The sequence below is a fragment of the Lynx rufus genome, unplaced genomic scaffold, assembly GCF_022079265.1.
Source record: "Lynx rufus isolate CCGP_SWC_20201006 ecotype Redwood Valley unplaced genomic scaffold, mLynRuf1.p SCAF_4, whole genome shotgun sequence".
NCBI classification, from domain to species: Eukaryota; Metazoa; Chordata; class Mammalia; order Carnivora; family Felidae; genus Lynx; species Lynx rufus.
In genome coordinates, this window is record NW_025814856.1 from 83,397,945 (window position 1) to 83,413,947 (window position 16,003).

Genomic DNA, 16,003 nt, shown 5'->3' on the forward strand with positions numbered 1-16,003 from the left:
ATGGGAAGCAACACTCCCTTTCTCGTGGGGACAACTGGATTACCTGTCAACGCCTGCACTTGCATCCCACATGAGGAAAACTACATTGAGGAAAAATTTTCCTTCTCCAGCTTCTTTTTATATAGAGGGGGGTAGGGGGGCAGTTTATTGTTGTAGGGCAATTCCACAGTAGCCCTGGGGGAGGGTGACAGGACCTAGAGCCACTTCTATGCAAAGCAACCACTCAACATCCTACTATGAAGTTTGCTGAATAAATGAATGAGCAAATGCATACATCTGTTTTGAGTAATTATTAATAGATAGGAACACTGATGCTGTGCAGTGGGGCACTAGGTGGATTGTGAAACAGGACAAGATTAGTCAGTGATAGAAATCCAATGTGAAGTAATGGACTTCTAGCTCAGGGCTCAGTGCCCAGTCTGCCATCTTTGTATAAACTCTCCTTGTCTCAGCATGGCACATGTTCACAACATTAATTAGTAATGCCACTGCACACATCAATAAGAGACCAGAACTACCACCCAAAAGTCAGTTTTGTATTTTTTAGAATTTGCAACCCTGAATAGGGGGGGAAATGTCATTTCTGCCAGAGGCACAGCATCTTACTCTGCTCTTATGTAAACTCACTGTCAGGCAATCCCAGAAACTGCCTCCACTCGCCTCTGGGCAAAATGTCTCCTTTTCATAGAAAAATGTCACCTTTTCTCTAGGAAATGGCAGATGGTTATTTTTTTCCAAAGGAAAAATGACCTTTGCATTTTTTGTTAAAAATATCTCAAGGACCCACCTTGATGAAAGACAATGGAAACAATTATATGTCCTTTAGTTTGCACTCGAGGTTCTACTTTATAAATTCTGAGATTACACCTGTCATCACTAATGTAGCCTGTAGGCAAATGTCAATGACCAGAAAATCCTGGCACCTTATTTCCTAGGAATGTTCACTGCACACAGGATGGATTCCTATAATTCCAGCTCTTGCTACATCTTGCACCAACTTCATTATTCTAACACTTCAAAGCTTTTATGTCCCAATCCAGGAACACAATCTTATACAAGTCCATGAGAAACTGTTCTGAAAACATGCCAGTTCTGCTACATAGTGTGTCTATCCATCACCACGCTTGAAAGTATGTTAAGTGCTTCACATTAAATTTAGAGATGTGGCAATCTAAGTCAGTTTTTTCAGGCCCAAAATTTCATTCTCTCGTGAGAAAACTGGAGAAAATAGATCCAGTTTTTTTCCAGTTTTTTTCCCCCAGTCAAATGAGAAAATAGGAAAGAAGAACAACAAAGAAGCAAGAGGAGTGAAAATTTCAGGACCCAACACTTTAAAACAAAAAGGGAAGGAATACAAAGGTGATAATATGAAGAAAGACAGTTCTAGGTTATTAATCTTGGTTTCACAAAACAAAGTTCCCACTTTATTTTCTTTTTGGTCAATATCTCATATATGTGGTGAAGTGTTTTCCTTTCTGACAATAGTTCTCGCCATTAAAAAATGCACACTTCACCTTGCAGAGTTGGATTTTTGAACAAAGTAGTAAATTAGATGATGACACAAGATTTACCGTGTGTGCTCTAGTCAGTTCATGCAAATCCTCAGCTGGCGCATGTGAGAGGCACATTAATTACATTGGATGCGGGAATAATGTTTCTGCAGCTGCAGCGGTTTTGGTATGTGCAGTCTCCAGCACGCTCCATCTCTAATTTCACTGGCAGCTTGCAAAAACCAGCAGAATTACACTTATAAACAAAGGTCTGCATGGCAATTTATCTCCTATTGACTTCCATGAAGACTTCTTGTTTAGAATGCTAAGAGATTTATAATTATGAACTAAGATCTAAGACTTAGCTGATGAAACAGTAAAGACATATTTCTTGCCTCTTTTTCTCATTTATACTGCACACATCTATAGATTATAATATATATGTGTGTATCTATGAAATTAAACTATTCAAGGACCACTTACAAGCCCACAATCTGTAGGAATATGCACCAATATCCTATATAGATATTTGATTTAGGGAGTATTATTGCTTTTAACAAAAACATTTTTTTTTTGCCTCATACATTTTCCAACCATCTTACCCTCCCTAGACTTTTCTTTTTGTTTGTTATGATTCAGGATCAGCATGCTTTTATTTTGGACTGGGTTATAATACCAAAAAGTGAGGAGCTTCAGTAAACAACTTAAGATTAGGTTACTGATGTCTCTAACATGTGTCTAGTAAACAGGGGTTAGAATCCAATGGCTACCTGAATGGCACCCAGCCCAATGTCAGTGGTATATGCACACACAAGAGGTTGAGCGTCCTACTTCATCTGACAGTCTACCAACAGAATAACAGTTGTCAACATGGCACCATCATTCTAAAAATTTTCTGGTTACCGCCTTTAAAATCAAAAACTATTTTAAGAAGTTAAGAACTGTTTTGTTGTTAAGTGTTCCATGTAGAATCAATTAATTCCCAGGGTCCAAATGGTGAACATCCTAAGATGTTCATAAATCTTTTCATGGATCTATCACTCCCAGAATACTAAAGCTTCCTTCAATTTATTGGAAGGTAGTCTTGTAAATATTAATCATGGTAACCAATTTTGAATGATTCCATATGTCATGCCCTATTCTAAGAACTTTATATGTAATAATTCATCTAACGAAATGTTTGGTTAAATTAGACAAAGAAAAACCTTAAATAATTCTCTAAGGGAGCATAAATAATCATAGAAAAATCTGTGATTATTATAGCACATCTTATGCCTCCATAGTAATCCATGTAAGCAAATCAGTGCTGCACAGATAGATCCCTTCAACTGTGCAATCACCAAGTTGAATGTATGTCATATATCTGGTAGTAAATAAGCCTTGGGAATTTATTAATGATGAAGTCAAATATAGGCCCTGGTGTCAGAGAGCTTCAGTGAGGGGTTGGGGAGGGAGGATTGAAAATAACAAGAGTTCACAAGTCAGCTGAAGGAGGGGACAAGTGAAAATAAGCACCTTTTCTAAAAAATATTGTTTCCTGATGAATGGAAGGTGTAGTTCCATTAGTGATGGGAGGGAGAGGAATAGGAATGAGATGAATTTAACATTGTCTATAAAAAAGCACATATGACAATCCAGACATCAGAATCTGGTAAGCTTTGTACCTATTTGGAGACTTTTGTTTCATTTTTAAGTGAGGGATTTGGTGATCTTGGCCCCAGATCTAAGAAGTTAAAATGCTAAAAACTTCTTAAATGCTTTTAGATAATACCATTATTTTAAATGTGTGTAATTTAAACTGAAACCTTTCACTAGTATAATGACAACCAACCACTTCCTCCATAGAGTAGGTAAGAAAAAGACAGCATTAATCCCATAATCTCCAATCTATTTCCATTAAACTTAAATAATAAGCTTTCATATTTTTAAAACACCAACTTCATGTCCAGTAAGGTTACTCTAATGTAACATCCCTGGTGTTATAACACCTAGCACCGTTCTGAGCTCTGTTCTTAGGCTGAGTAAAGCCCCCACCTCCTTTCTTATTTAGCTCCTAGGAAGGCCAGTGAACCTGTACTGCAAATTAATGTAAAGCTTTTATGCAGAATAACATAAAAATAATAGTGCTAAAAGTACATTTAAGTGCATTGACTTCCTTGATGTTACAGGGGTCATGAATATTGTAACTCAATTACTGTGTGACTTGCCCAAATGGACACCAACACTGAAACTAGAAACAAAATTAAAGTAACAAACTTTGCTATATTTATGCTAAAATGGAAATAAAGCTCTGAAGCCTAGGGCAGAGAGGAGAACTAGACAGGACTTGTGTAGTATTTAATCCTTCTCAAGTGAGCTTTTCTCTAGACTGTGATTTTACATGAAGAGGTCATAACTAGCATCGTACAAGGTATTTACCAAATGAGATAAGGCAGAAATGTGCCAAAAAAGAGGTACTGCAACAGCATTTATTTGGGTTACAAAGACCTCTTTCCAAAAACTAAATGTATTATTGAAATTATTGAATGATTTTAAGAATTGTTGCAACAATTTAAAAAAATTTTTTTAATGCTTATTTTTTGCGAGAGAGACAGAGTGTGAGCAGGGAAGGGGCAGAGAGAGAGAATCTGAAGCAGGCTCCAGGCTCTGAGCTGTCAGCACAGAGCCTGACATGGGGCTTGAACCCACAAACTATGAGATCATGACCTGAGCTGAAGTCAGACGCCCAACTGACTGAGCCACCCAGGCACCCCAGTGCAACAATTTTTAATCCTTTCAAGTGGTTTGGTTTGCAGCCAAAATCAAGTATTGTGCCAATGATGGCATTTGCATTCCCTATATATCCTCTTAAAAAGACCACAGAAGATAGAAAGTGCTTAGTGTGTCTCTTGCCTTCTTTGCAAGATGTTCTGTGATCGATCCAAAAGGCATATTACTTACAGGGGAGATGTAAGGTATTTGAACAACATGAAGTGAGGTTTTGAAAGTTAGGTGTGTTTGGAAAGAATCAAGAGTAGATATATTGAAAAGCTAAACAAACACAGTTTATTTCTTTTCTACTGGAGATATTAGTTTTGGTCAGTTGGCTAGAAATTCAATTGTATTTTCTGGCTTTTGCAGAGCACAAGATTTTTTTTGCTTTTTGTTTTTTTGCAGCATAATAGTTCATAGTTTTGTAGTTCATAAATGCCTACAAAGGCACAAATGATGTTAATATCAAGGGGTTATTTAGAAAAGTATCTAACATAGATCTGAATCTGAATATTTTGCTAGATCTTACAAACTGAATTGCTGCAACCACTTCCTCTTTTTTATTAGAAATATAGAGCTGGAGATCTGGTGATTTTACTGCTTGTAATCCCTGGACGTGGTATTATGATTCATTTTTATTTATGTGTAGCACAGTGAAAATTGGAAGGTAAAACGTTAGCAATGCTTCTGTACCAAAAAAGGTAAAAAGATAGACTTTCCATGAAAGTAAAAGATCATTTTCTCAGGGAAGTTTGAACAAAGTCAGGTAATTTAGAAACAAGAAAGTCACAGGAAGGATACTGCAGTAGATGAAAGATTACTAGAAATGTTTTGCCACTTCTCCTACCAAAACATGGGGCCTACTTTCCCTGCCCTTGAATACGGGCAAACCTGTGACTTGCTTTGATCAGTAGAAGAGGTAGAAGGGATACTGTGCTGTTTGCAGGCTAGGCTGTGAGAGGCCTGCCAGTTTTCCTTTCTCTCTTAGAGCCCTAAGCCACCATGGAAACTGGACCAGAAACCTTGTGGCTGGGACCACATGGAGAAAGAGGTGCCTTACCTCAGGAGTCCCATCCATCCCAGCTGAGGCATCAAACTACAAGTGAAGCCACTTAGCACATCCTAGCCCCAGGAGAGCTTCTAGATTACTGTGGCCACATGCAAGTCCCAAAGTGAGCCTAGCAGATGAGAACCACCTAGGCAAGAATGTGCAATCATGAGGAAACGTTTGATTGTGTTGTAGACTCTGAGTCTAAAGTTTTTTCTTAGCTAGCAAGAAAGTGGGATGCAGGATTAAAATGTGAGAGACTGCTAATGTCCGGGAGAAGACAAGAGCCCCGATTAAGGGTCCTTGCTCCATTTTTATTATTGCAAGTCCCAAAGTGAGCCTAGCAGATGCGAACCACCCAGGCAAGAATGTGGAATCACGAGTAAACATTTGATTGTTCCTTAAGTCACTGAGTTTTCGTGTTTATTTCAATAGAAAACTAAATAGATACTTCAAATAGAACAATTACATTTCCCTGATTCATTCATCTGCTTCTGGATATTGACAGTACCATCTAAATGTGAACATTTGAGGTGGAGGTGGGTGGTGATGAAGAACTGGCTGATTCACTAAGACGTTTTATAAAGCAATCCAATCAGTAAGATAGCAGTTGGGACAGACCAACACAGGCGTGTGCTCAAAATTCAAAAGGGAGGCTGCTCTGGTTACAAGTTATGAGGTAGAGGGAAAATGGGACACAGAAAACATTTTTGAATTACTTCCTGGGCTTTCTCAATACATATAGCTCTTTCTCAGGAGATATTTAGTTAATAACTGTGGAATTTTATTAAACCGTTGAGCTAAAACTGGCTAGGAAAGATTAAATGGTTAGGAAAAATCAAATGGTTAGGGGCGGAGCGGGGTGGGAAACCACTGCGTGACCATTAACTGGAGAATCCGTACCCAAGGGCCAGCCTGAAGAGGAGCAATGACTGTCCTGTTGAGAGCCAAGCAGTCACCTGCTTATCTAGCACTCACAACCTCAGGTTAGTCTTTACTGTCCCCTAGAAAGCAAAAGAATAACTAAGATTTCAGAAAATGTGAATTATGGGATAAAGTATTAACAGGGGTTAAAATCCCCAAAGAATGAGAAATTGCTCTTGATTCAATGTCCTAGACTGATACGAAAGATAAACATAAGCATTAATTGGCTTTGTTCTATTGGGTAGATGGCCATAGACTCTATCCCAAAAGTTGGCACCAAGGAATATTCATAAACACTCCTTAAAAGTAACGCTGAGCATAGGCTCTATTGACAGGCAGTCAGGGTAGGATGGAGAATGTTTAAGTTGTACAGTAGATGGGAAAGGAGTCTTCTTGTACCACTATGTTCAGTCATTCTCAAACTTCAGTGGGTGTAAAAATGCAGATTCTAAGACTTCTAGTTCCAGATGGCAGACTGAATCCACATGGCTATCTTCTTTAACAAGGACTTTAAAATGCATAAACCCACTGCAGTGAAGAGAACTTGAGAGAAGCCATTTATCTGACAGAGGGGCTGTTATATGACATGACAGTTGAAGAGAATTTTAGCATATGGAATAAAAATAAAGGCATGATAACTAATTTATCATGGCTTTGGAAGGTCTGTTCTAGAGTTGGGGTTGGCAAACTATGGCTCATGGTGCCAAACCTCCTGCTTGTTTTTGTAAATACAATTTTACTGCAACACGGCCATATCCATTTGTTTGTGTGTTGTCTAAGGCTGCTTTCATGATGACAGACTTAAATAGTTGTGACAGAGACTACCTGGACCCTAAAGCCTAAAATATATACATTTGGCCCTTTACAGAAAGCATTTGTGCATTCCTGTTCTAATGTGTGTGTGTGAGTATGTGTTTATGTTTATTTTGACAGAGAGAGACAACACAAGCAGGGGGAGGGGGAGGGAGAAAAAGGAGAGAGAGAGAGAGAGAGAGAGAGAGAGAGAGAATCCTAAACAGGCTCTGCACCATCAGTACAGAGCCTGATGGGGGACTTGATCCCACAAACCATGAGATCATGACCTGAGCTAAAATCAAGAGTTAGGCGCTTAACTGAATGACCCACCCAGGAGGCCCATATTTAGTGTGTTCTTGGAGGGGAAGGTGACACAGACAAGAAGGGCTCTCAGTTGCTCTACAGAATCCAAGAAAGGCTTGGGATTGGAAGACATCTGATACAAGTATATAGAAGATCCTCCTGGCGGCATTGCATGGAGAGCGCCCATCACCTGTCCCAAGTTGAAAACTAAGGGTGTCTCCAAAAAAATGGCCTTATTTAACAGACTTTCATATTCTGCCCCTGGCTAAGAACCCTAGAGAAACTTTTCAGTTCCACTTTTAAATATGGACAACTGAGGATCACAACACATATGAGGACTGTGCTCTTAGTAAAATGAGCTTCCATAAAAAAGAGGTACAATGTGGATAATGGGGGACTCTGCAGGGGAGAGACACAATGGAAGATCCCCAAGGGTCAGATATACAATTGGCTTCAGACAGGAACCGGGAAAGAGATCCTCTAGAGGGTCTAATATGATGGTGCTTTTGGAGGAAAAAAAAATAGTTTTAAGAAAGATGTTGCAAGTAAGAGAGAAAGACAAAGTGAAACTTCACAAAGCTGTTTAAGGGGGAAAATGTATTAATATATGCCACTGGGGTCAGTGAACAAATTTACAAAGCCATGGTAATGCAAAAACTGTACAAATCTGACTAAAATTAGTTGTAAAATTCAACTGGGAAAATGTAAGAAGGCAGATGGGAGACAAGAGAGCTAACGCTTCATTTCTTTCTAAGAGGAAGTAAATATAGGCCATGTCTAAATCTGTTAAATCAACAACAGTATAAACACATTAATTGGAGGTGTGAAGATATTTACCATCCATAAGAATACAAACTGATTGAGTGCCTCTGGGATATGGGCCTGGAGGGTGGGGAGGGGCAGGACAGACGTTTTATGCATTACAAATATTTGGATGCTATTTTTTCACATGCATATATTGATTTGACAATTTTTAAAAGTATATAAAGGCACATTCCCAAAAACCACTTGCTGAAATTTGGAATCAGTAGACCCAGGGGTACAGGAATCTGCATCTTTAAAAAGCTCCTCAAGTGATTCTGACAAAATTAATCTTGTGCCTCTGCTTTCAGAAACTCAAATAAAGAGGTAGCAACCAGTAAAAGGATAGTAACAGTGATCTGCTGAAACGGAAAAATACCAGGAGGTAGAGATGTCAAGATGTTTGTCTCCCAGTCTCTTGCCATTTACTAATAACATGGATAAACTTTAGAAGAGGGCCAATAAAATAGATTGTGAGTGACCTCATAATTCAACCCCTATCTGTAGAAGAACTTCACAGACAGGCCAGCTTTCCTGACTCTTACATTTGTTGAAAACCTCAAGCCTTGATTCAAAAATTAGCCTGGGGAAAAAACATGAAACATCATGTAACGAGAGAAGCTTTCTCAGGAAGGATGTTAGGTAAATAACTATCAAGACTCTGCAGTTTCTATGTAAGCCTTAGTATATCAATCTTGCTTTTTAAAATAGTTTAAAGAACATTATCAGGATCTCTGGTGCCAAAACATGATTGCCAGGACATGTAGAATATTTAATAATCAGAAATTGGATGGTTCCTGGGCACTGTGGTAATTTCTTCTAAGAAAGCTTCTTCTGGAACATGACAGGACCATGGAGGATTGGCTCAATTAGTTGTCAAAAAGCAGCCAGAGGCACAATGTCCTCATTTTCTCCTGTTCTCTACCCCTTCCCATGAGTCAGTGCTGTCTGAGAAAGAAAGAATTCCCACCCTACCCTTGTTTTTACTGTGTAGGACCCTAGGTCACCCTTTTAGTATGGTGGATCTTTCTTTGCATCCACACAAACCATTGACATTTCTTTGCCTAAATTAGAGATAACCTAGAGCTAGAAAAATTGATTCAAATATTTTCTTGCTTATTTCATCAATGTCGAATGAGACCACTCACCTTTTAAATACAAAGCATTTTCTGTTATATCTGTAGTGTCTATTTAAAAACAATTCTTTTTTAAATTCTATTAATTTATTTTCAGAGAGAGAAACAGAAAAGGTGCACACATGCGTGGGGGAGGGGTAGAGAGGGAGGGCGAGAGAGAATCCCAAACAGGCACTGCATTGTTAGCATGGAGCCTGACGTGGGGCTCGAATTCATGAACTGTCAGACCATGACCTGAGCCGAAATCAAGAGTCAGATGCTTAACTGACTGAGCTGCCCTGGTGCTCCAATATCTATGTTTTGTATTTGAGGATATATGACTATATATTACTTGATGTTTGCTGTGAGTCATAGTAGTTCATCTTTACCAGTTATGATTATCATTTTATTTGATACTTCACATGAATGTCTAATTAACTTGGAATATTGGCATACACTGTAAATCATTATCAAAGGCATTCTCTACTACTGTGCCTTTGCACGTGTTATTTCCTCTTTCTAGGGCTTTCCTTATTTGTCCACCTAGCAAGCAGCTATTCATCACTAGAAACTTTGTCAGTCATCATCTTCTCTATGAGGCCCTCCCTAAGCATCTCCCAATGGATTTGATTTCCCATTTCTCTGTACTATTTCTGGACTTTGTACATATATTTTTCTATTAATTTTTTAAAAATTTTTATTCATTTTTGAGAGACAGAGAGAGACAGAGAGTGAGAGGGGGAGGGACAGAGAGAGAGGGAGACACAGAATCTGAAGCAGGCTCCAGGCTCTGAGCTGTCAGCACACAGCCCAACATGGGGCTTGAACTCATGGACTGCGAGATCATGACCTGAGCCAAAGTCAGATGCTCAACCAACTGAGCCACCCAGGTGCCCCTGTACATATTATTATTATTATGTTGATATAAATATTCATTAACATGTCACTCATTATTTCTATAGTGTAAGATCTTTTTTTAAAATTTTTTAAAATGTTTTTATTTTTGAGACAGAGAGAGACACAGCATAAGCAGGGGAGGGGCAGAGAGAGAGGGAGACACAGAATCCGAAGCAGGCTCCAGGCTCTGAGCTGTCAGCACAGAGCATGATGCGGGGCTCGAACTCACAAACCGCGAGATCATGACCTGAGCCTAAGTTGGAGGCTTAACCAACTGAGCCACCCAGGCGCCCCATATAGTGTAAGATCCTTAAGGAGAGAAACAGTCATCTCTTAATTTTTGCATCCTTAATAATTAGCAGCATGGCTAGGACATATGGCTATTCATAAAATATTAGCTGAATGAACTGAGGAGTCATTCCTAATATAACTTGTGCAATGTCACTGAAGTGTGTTTACATTTTATTTCAAATTATCTCACAATTAACAATGAACATGTAAATTGTTTGAGTATTTTATCATTCCTATAAAAGTCTAATAAGATTATATGGTTAGGAATACCCTTTTCTTTTAAAAAATTTCTGTTGCTTCCTCCTCCCACTCGCTTGACTTTGTGTCAACATCATGGTTATGACAGATTTATCCTACACATATTGTGTTACAACTACTTGTTCATGTATCTGAACAAGCTCCTAGATGTAAACTCCTTGAGAGTCGGGCCTTGTTATATCCATCTTTGTGACCCTCTTGTCTGTAATGGCTGTGAAAGTGAGGAACTGAACATGTGTTCTTGAATTAATGAATAGGAATAAATAGGAGACAGTGAATAGAATTAAATCCTAGGTTCTTTCTCTGTTGGGACCTGTTTTGTGATTACTTTAAATGAAGAAAGTCTGCTCAATTATAAATAAAAGCTTTGACTTTGTTGTTGAATGAGGCTGGCTTGGACTGTGTGACTATAGCAAACTAGCACGATGAGTAAGAAGGGAAAAAGCTTTGCTGTGCGAATGTCTTATTTTTATCTTTTAAGTTTACACTGAAAAAACTCTTTTCTAGTTTTGAAACATGGAATAGTGGGTTGGATCAGAGAAAAAATAACTATATTATGAAAAGAAATAGGCTTATTAAGTCTTTCACTGAAGTTCAAAAGCTTTGAGGATCACATTTCCTCTACTAGGATGCTATTAATTCCATAATTTCCTCTTATTCTAATTGTAAGCAATAAGATGATTTCTAGTTGAGTCATTTGATATTTCTCCGTGATTTTTTGACCATGAAGGTGTGGCTGCTTAGTAAAATAACACTAGATGAGCAGTGGAATTGGACACTCTTTAAACTTAACTCTTACAGAAAATTATGTGCACATGATTTTTACAACTGTAGTGTTTAAAAAATGTGGTGAGTTAGTTTTAAAACTTCACTCAACTTTTAAGGAGATACAACACGTATTAAATGGATTATTACTCACTAGTGAGTGGCAGTGACAAATGTATTCATTAGGTGACACTGAAAAGAAGTAATTTCTGGAGGAACCATTTAATAAATGGTAATATTCACCATTTGTTGAATGGCAAATTCACAAACATATAGACCATACAGACATATGTGATAACTTTCCCTCAAAAGTAATTCTCTAATTTGTGTTTCTACTAGGACCATTAACTTTGGTGAGTTAATACCACAAATTAAATCAACCTTGTTGAAAATGTGAAATGGCAATATAGTTGTTGGAGATATAGTTACAGAACTTTATATACTCTTTCTTATGTATTTCAAAAACTACAGTACAGAATTCTTGAACCAGTATTTTAAGTACGTAAGATAAAATCTGATTTCTTCTGGGGCACCTGGGTGGCTCAGTTGGTTAAGCGACAGACTCTTGATTTCGACTCAAGTCATGATTTCATGGTTCATGAGATAGAGTCCCACATCAGGCTCTGAGCTGACAGTGTGAGGCCTGTTTGGGATTCTCTCTCACCCTCTCTCTTTGTCCCTCCCCTGGCTTGCACTTTCTCTCTCAAAAACATGTCTTTTAATTTCTTCTTCCATTTTTTTTTCCAGATAAGGAAACTAGCATTTATAAATTATGGGATTAATCCAAGGTCATGGGCCAGGTGGGAGAATTCAAAATCAGACTTGAAAACCAGACTTAGTTCATTACGTTTTTTCTCTACCTCTGTACACCTTTCATATTTTACATTTTCTTGACCTTCATAGTTTGCTTCTGCATCTCCATGTTAAATGAATTTTGATTCTAATTTGATAGACATCCAAGTAACTGCATGTGAAAATGGATTCGTAACAACTACAGGAAAAAAAACCCTATATGGTAAAATATTGATAGGGACATATAAAGATGAATACCATTCAACACTTTTTTCTATGAGATGAACATACATATTTAAATATCTAACCTGGGCAATTCAGCATGAGACTCTCACAAGATTAATGCAGATTTTAAAATATCAATGGTTGAATATAAGGTAGAATAGTATGAAATGTTAATCACATCTCTAAGAAGGAACTCTAAAAATAAGTTAGAAAAGTGTCAATCTCAAGAGTCCATTAAATCCAGCAAATAGAAGGGGCAGTGGGAAAAATGAGACAAAAGTGATACTTGGAGCTATTTCCAAAATACTTCAATTTGATACTCTTAAACTTAGGAGAAACATAATTTCTAGTTTCCCTAAAGTGAAGTGATCTTTGACCTTCAAATGAAAAACACAAAGAAACTCCTCCTATTTGCTTTAGGAAAAAAAAAAGAAAGAAAAAAGAAAAAGAAAGAAAGATATTGTAAAGCAAATTTCCGAAGTAGTAAGGAACTCACCTGTTTCCATTTTCCCATCCTGTGCTGCAGGGCCATCGGGAATGACACTTTTCACCTGCAGAAACTCATCAGGCTCGTCTCCACCAATGATGGTGAATCCAAAACCCATGTTGCTCTTTTTTAGGGTGGTGCTGAGGAACGTTCCCTTCAACTGGGATGCATCCCGGGTGAAGAGTGGTTTTTCTACATTGGCCAATATAAGTTAAAAAAGAAAAAGCATGTTTAAGGCAAGTTCTCATGCAGAGGAAACCCCCTACTGAGCAGCAATCCCAGGGGTAGGTGTGGGGTCTCCTGTAGTAAACGCAAGCAGGGGGTGGGGAGTGACCTGCTGACACACAGCAGTCCCACGCATCCAGGAAAGGTGCAAAAGCTGCTTGGTTTGTGGAAAGATTTTCTGTCGGTCAATGTTTCCATTCACCAAAGTAGCCCTCCTTGGGCTTTTTAAAAAGGGCCGAATCAACAGGCTGTCAACACCTACAGATAAAGAAGAGCCCAAATCATCCAGACACATCTGGATACATTTCTCTTGTTCTAAAGGACTCCAAGCAGGAGGTATGTGTGAGTGGCTGTATAAATCCTTTAAGGGATAAAACTAGAAAGCCAAAATGGACTATTTTATTTTTAAAAGAATAGCAGCCATGGTATGCTACCATCTTTTCAAAGGTCTCAATTGTTCAGAAGGACTACCTGGATGTGGGAACTGAGTTAACTTTTGTTTATATTGTAAGATGCTATAAAATAACCAGATAAAGTTCTACTGACCTTGTAGTCTTTAGTATACTCTGAAAGGTGAGCAAAAGGCAAGCTGATATTTCTCTATATAATTATGAATGTAAAGGTAACACATTTTGTAACAATATTGTTGATACATTCAAATCATATACCTAAATAATCTGAACAAAACTTGACCCCACTCATCTAGGTTTGACCACTAATTTGTTATAGAATATGCTTTTCCAGCTATGATCTGTAATAAACATATTCCGAAGCATATTAAATGCTTAAAAATAACAGGCTGGGAAATAGAATTAATATCTGCTTTAAATGCTACCTCAGTCAAATATGTGTGTGTATATATATGTGTGTCTGTATATATATAGGTACATACACACACACTTTGGGTGATATGATTTGATATTTGCAACAGTCACCCTATATATAGTAACTTAGCTAACTATTTTGGTGCTTTTGCTGCTGTTACATTTTGGGTGATATGCAGTAGATATAATGAGTCATCATATTGGAATTTTAATTTATGTATTTATATATCACACATATCTTTTAAAATATTAAATATAATTCTCTATTTTACATTTAAGCTTATTTTACATCTCTCTACTATATTTTTTATTATGTTTTTAATATGAAATTTGTTGTCACGTTGGTTTCCATACAACACCCACTGCTCATCCCAACAGGTACCCTCCTCAATGCCCATCACTGACTTTCCCCTCCCTCCCAGCCCCCATCAACCTTCAGTTTATTCTCAGTTTTTAAGAGTCTTTTATGGTTTGGCCCTTCTCTCTCTAACTTTTATTTTTCCTTCCCCTCTCCCATGGTCTTCAGTTAAGTTTCTGAGGATCCACATAAGAGTGAAAACATATGGTATCTGTCTTTCTCCATATGACTTATTTCACTTAGCATAACACTCTCCAGTTCCATCCACATTGCTACAAAAGGCCAGATTTCATTCTTTCTCATTACATCTCTCTTCTTTAAAATGCAAATGAAACATGCATGTAACCTTGCCATCTACGTTTCCTTTATAAATGTAACATGTACAATTGGAGAGAAGCTTTAGTGAGACCTTTACATTCATTGTGATTGTGCAGTAGTGGTAAGGTGTTCATGCTTTCGTTGACGAGCAAGAGCCCACAAGATGTGAAAAGTTTGTGCAGCACTCATCCCACTACGTGGTTCCAACGTGTGGTCAAGTGCAGTGAGCAGCCTCGGACATACCAAAGGGCCAGGGCCTCCCTGTGCGGTTGCGCAGACAGTAAGACAAGTCAGTCACGCTGCGCGACCTCTCCAGCACAGCGCGGGGGCGGGCAGATTTGGGCCTGGGTAATGTCGATGAGGAGCCGTCTACTGTCACAGAGGAGAACAAGCCTTATTCTTGTGCGTGGTCTTTGAGGACAAACCTATGAGTCTCTATGAATCTGCAGTCACAGTACCACTGTCAAAACCCATTAATCTCCACCTGGCAACATGCTGTACATTTCTACAAGGTACTGCCGGAGGCTTTAACTTAATCCATGGTTGCTAAGTGCATCCGTTTAGAAACAGAGCTACCACCCAGCTAAAGCTAATAGCAGGGTTTGGGGAAAGCACATCGATTATTTGAAACAGTCCAAGCTAAAGGCATATTTGGAAGAACGGGCAGTTTGATAGATGATTTTTCCCCTTGAAACGTTGCACGTTGACATGGTACTTACCTCGGAAACCTGGGGCCTGCAGGGGCTTTGTTCCAAGTTCTGTGTGGGGCATGTTATGCTGCTGTAGCTTCCTTTTTGCTTCCAGGACAGGGTTTTCAAACTGTGTTCTTCTATTTATGTGGCTAAAAAATAAAATTTCAAATTAGGATAACAGTGGGGCAAAGTCATTTAAGAGAACATATGTATAGCTCCACAGAGAGCAGGCGATTAAGAGACACCTTATGTGATTAGTCAAGTCCCCCCCCCCCACCCCCACCCCCGCATGAGGTCAGGCCTCTGCTGGCCCATGGACAACTCACATTTCTGTGACAGAGGCAGAGTTCTCAATAGCTCGATCATATGTTATTGTATTTAAATCATGCATGATTCAGCCAAAGAACTAGAATGTGCACTTGCTTTCTGGTCTGCTGTGAGATGAGTTTGATGCATTAAAACAAATGGTCAGGGGTGCCTGGGTGGCTCAGTCGGTTAAGCGTCTGACTTCAGCTCAGGTCATGATCTCACGGTTTATGGGTTCGAGCCTTGTGTTGGGCTCTGTGCTGACAGGGTGGAGCCTGCTTGGTATTCTCTGTCTCCCTCTCTCTCTCTGCTCCTTCCCCTCTCGTACTCTGTCCCTC

At 38.7% G+C, this 16,003-nt stretch overlaps 1 protein-coding gene across 2 annotated transcripts in view; it reads right to left on the reverse strand.

Moving 5' to 3' along the window:
• Positions 1-16,003, reverse strand: part of MAGI2 (membrane associated guanylate kinase, WW and PDZ domain containing 2) — a 1,354,570-nt gene that overhangs the window by 305,665 nt on the left and 1,032,902 nt on the right. For both annotated transcript variants that reach the window (XM_047096111.1, XM_047096110.1), the window contains exons 8-9: positions 15,387-15,508; positions 12,952-13,134 (exon numbers count right to left, since the gene is read on the reverse strand). In XM_047096111.1, coding sequence (XP_046952067.1) covers positions 12,952-13,134; positions 15,387-15,508 — 305 coding nt within the window. The remainder of the gene's footprint in view (positions 1-12,951; positions 13,135-15,386; positions 15,509-16,003) is intronic.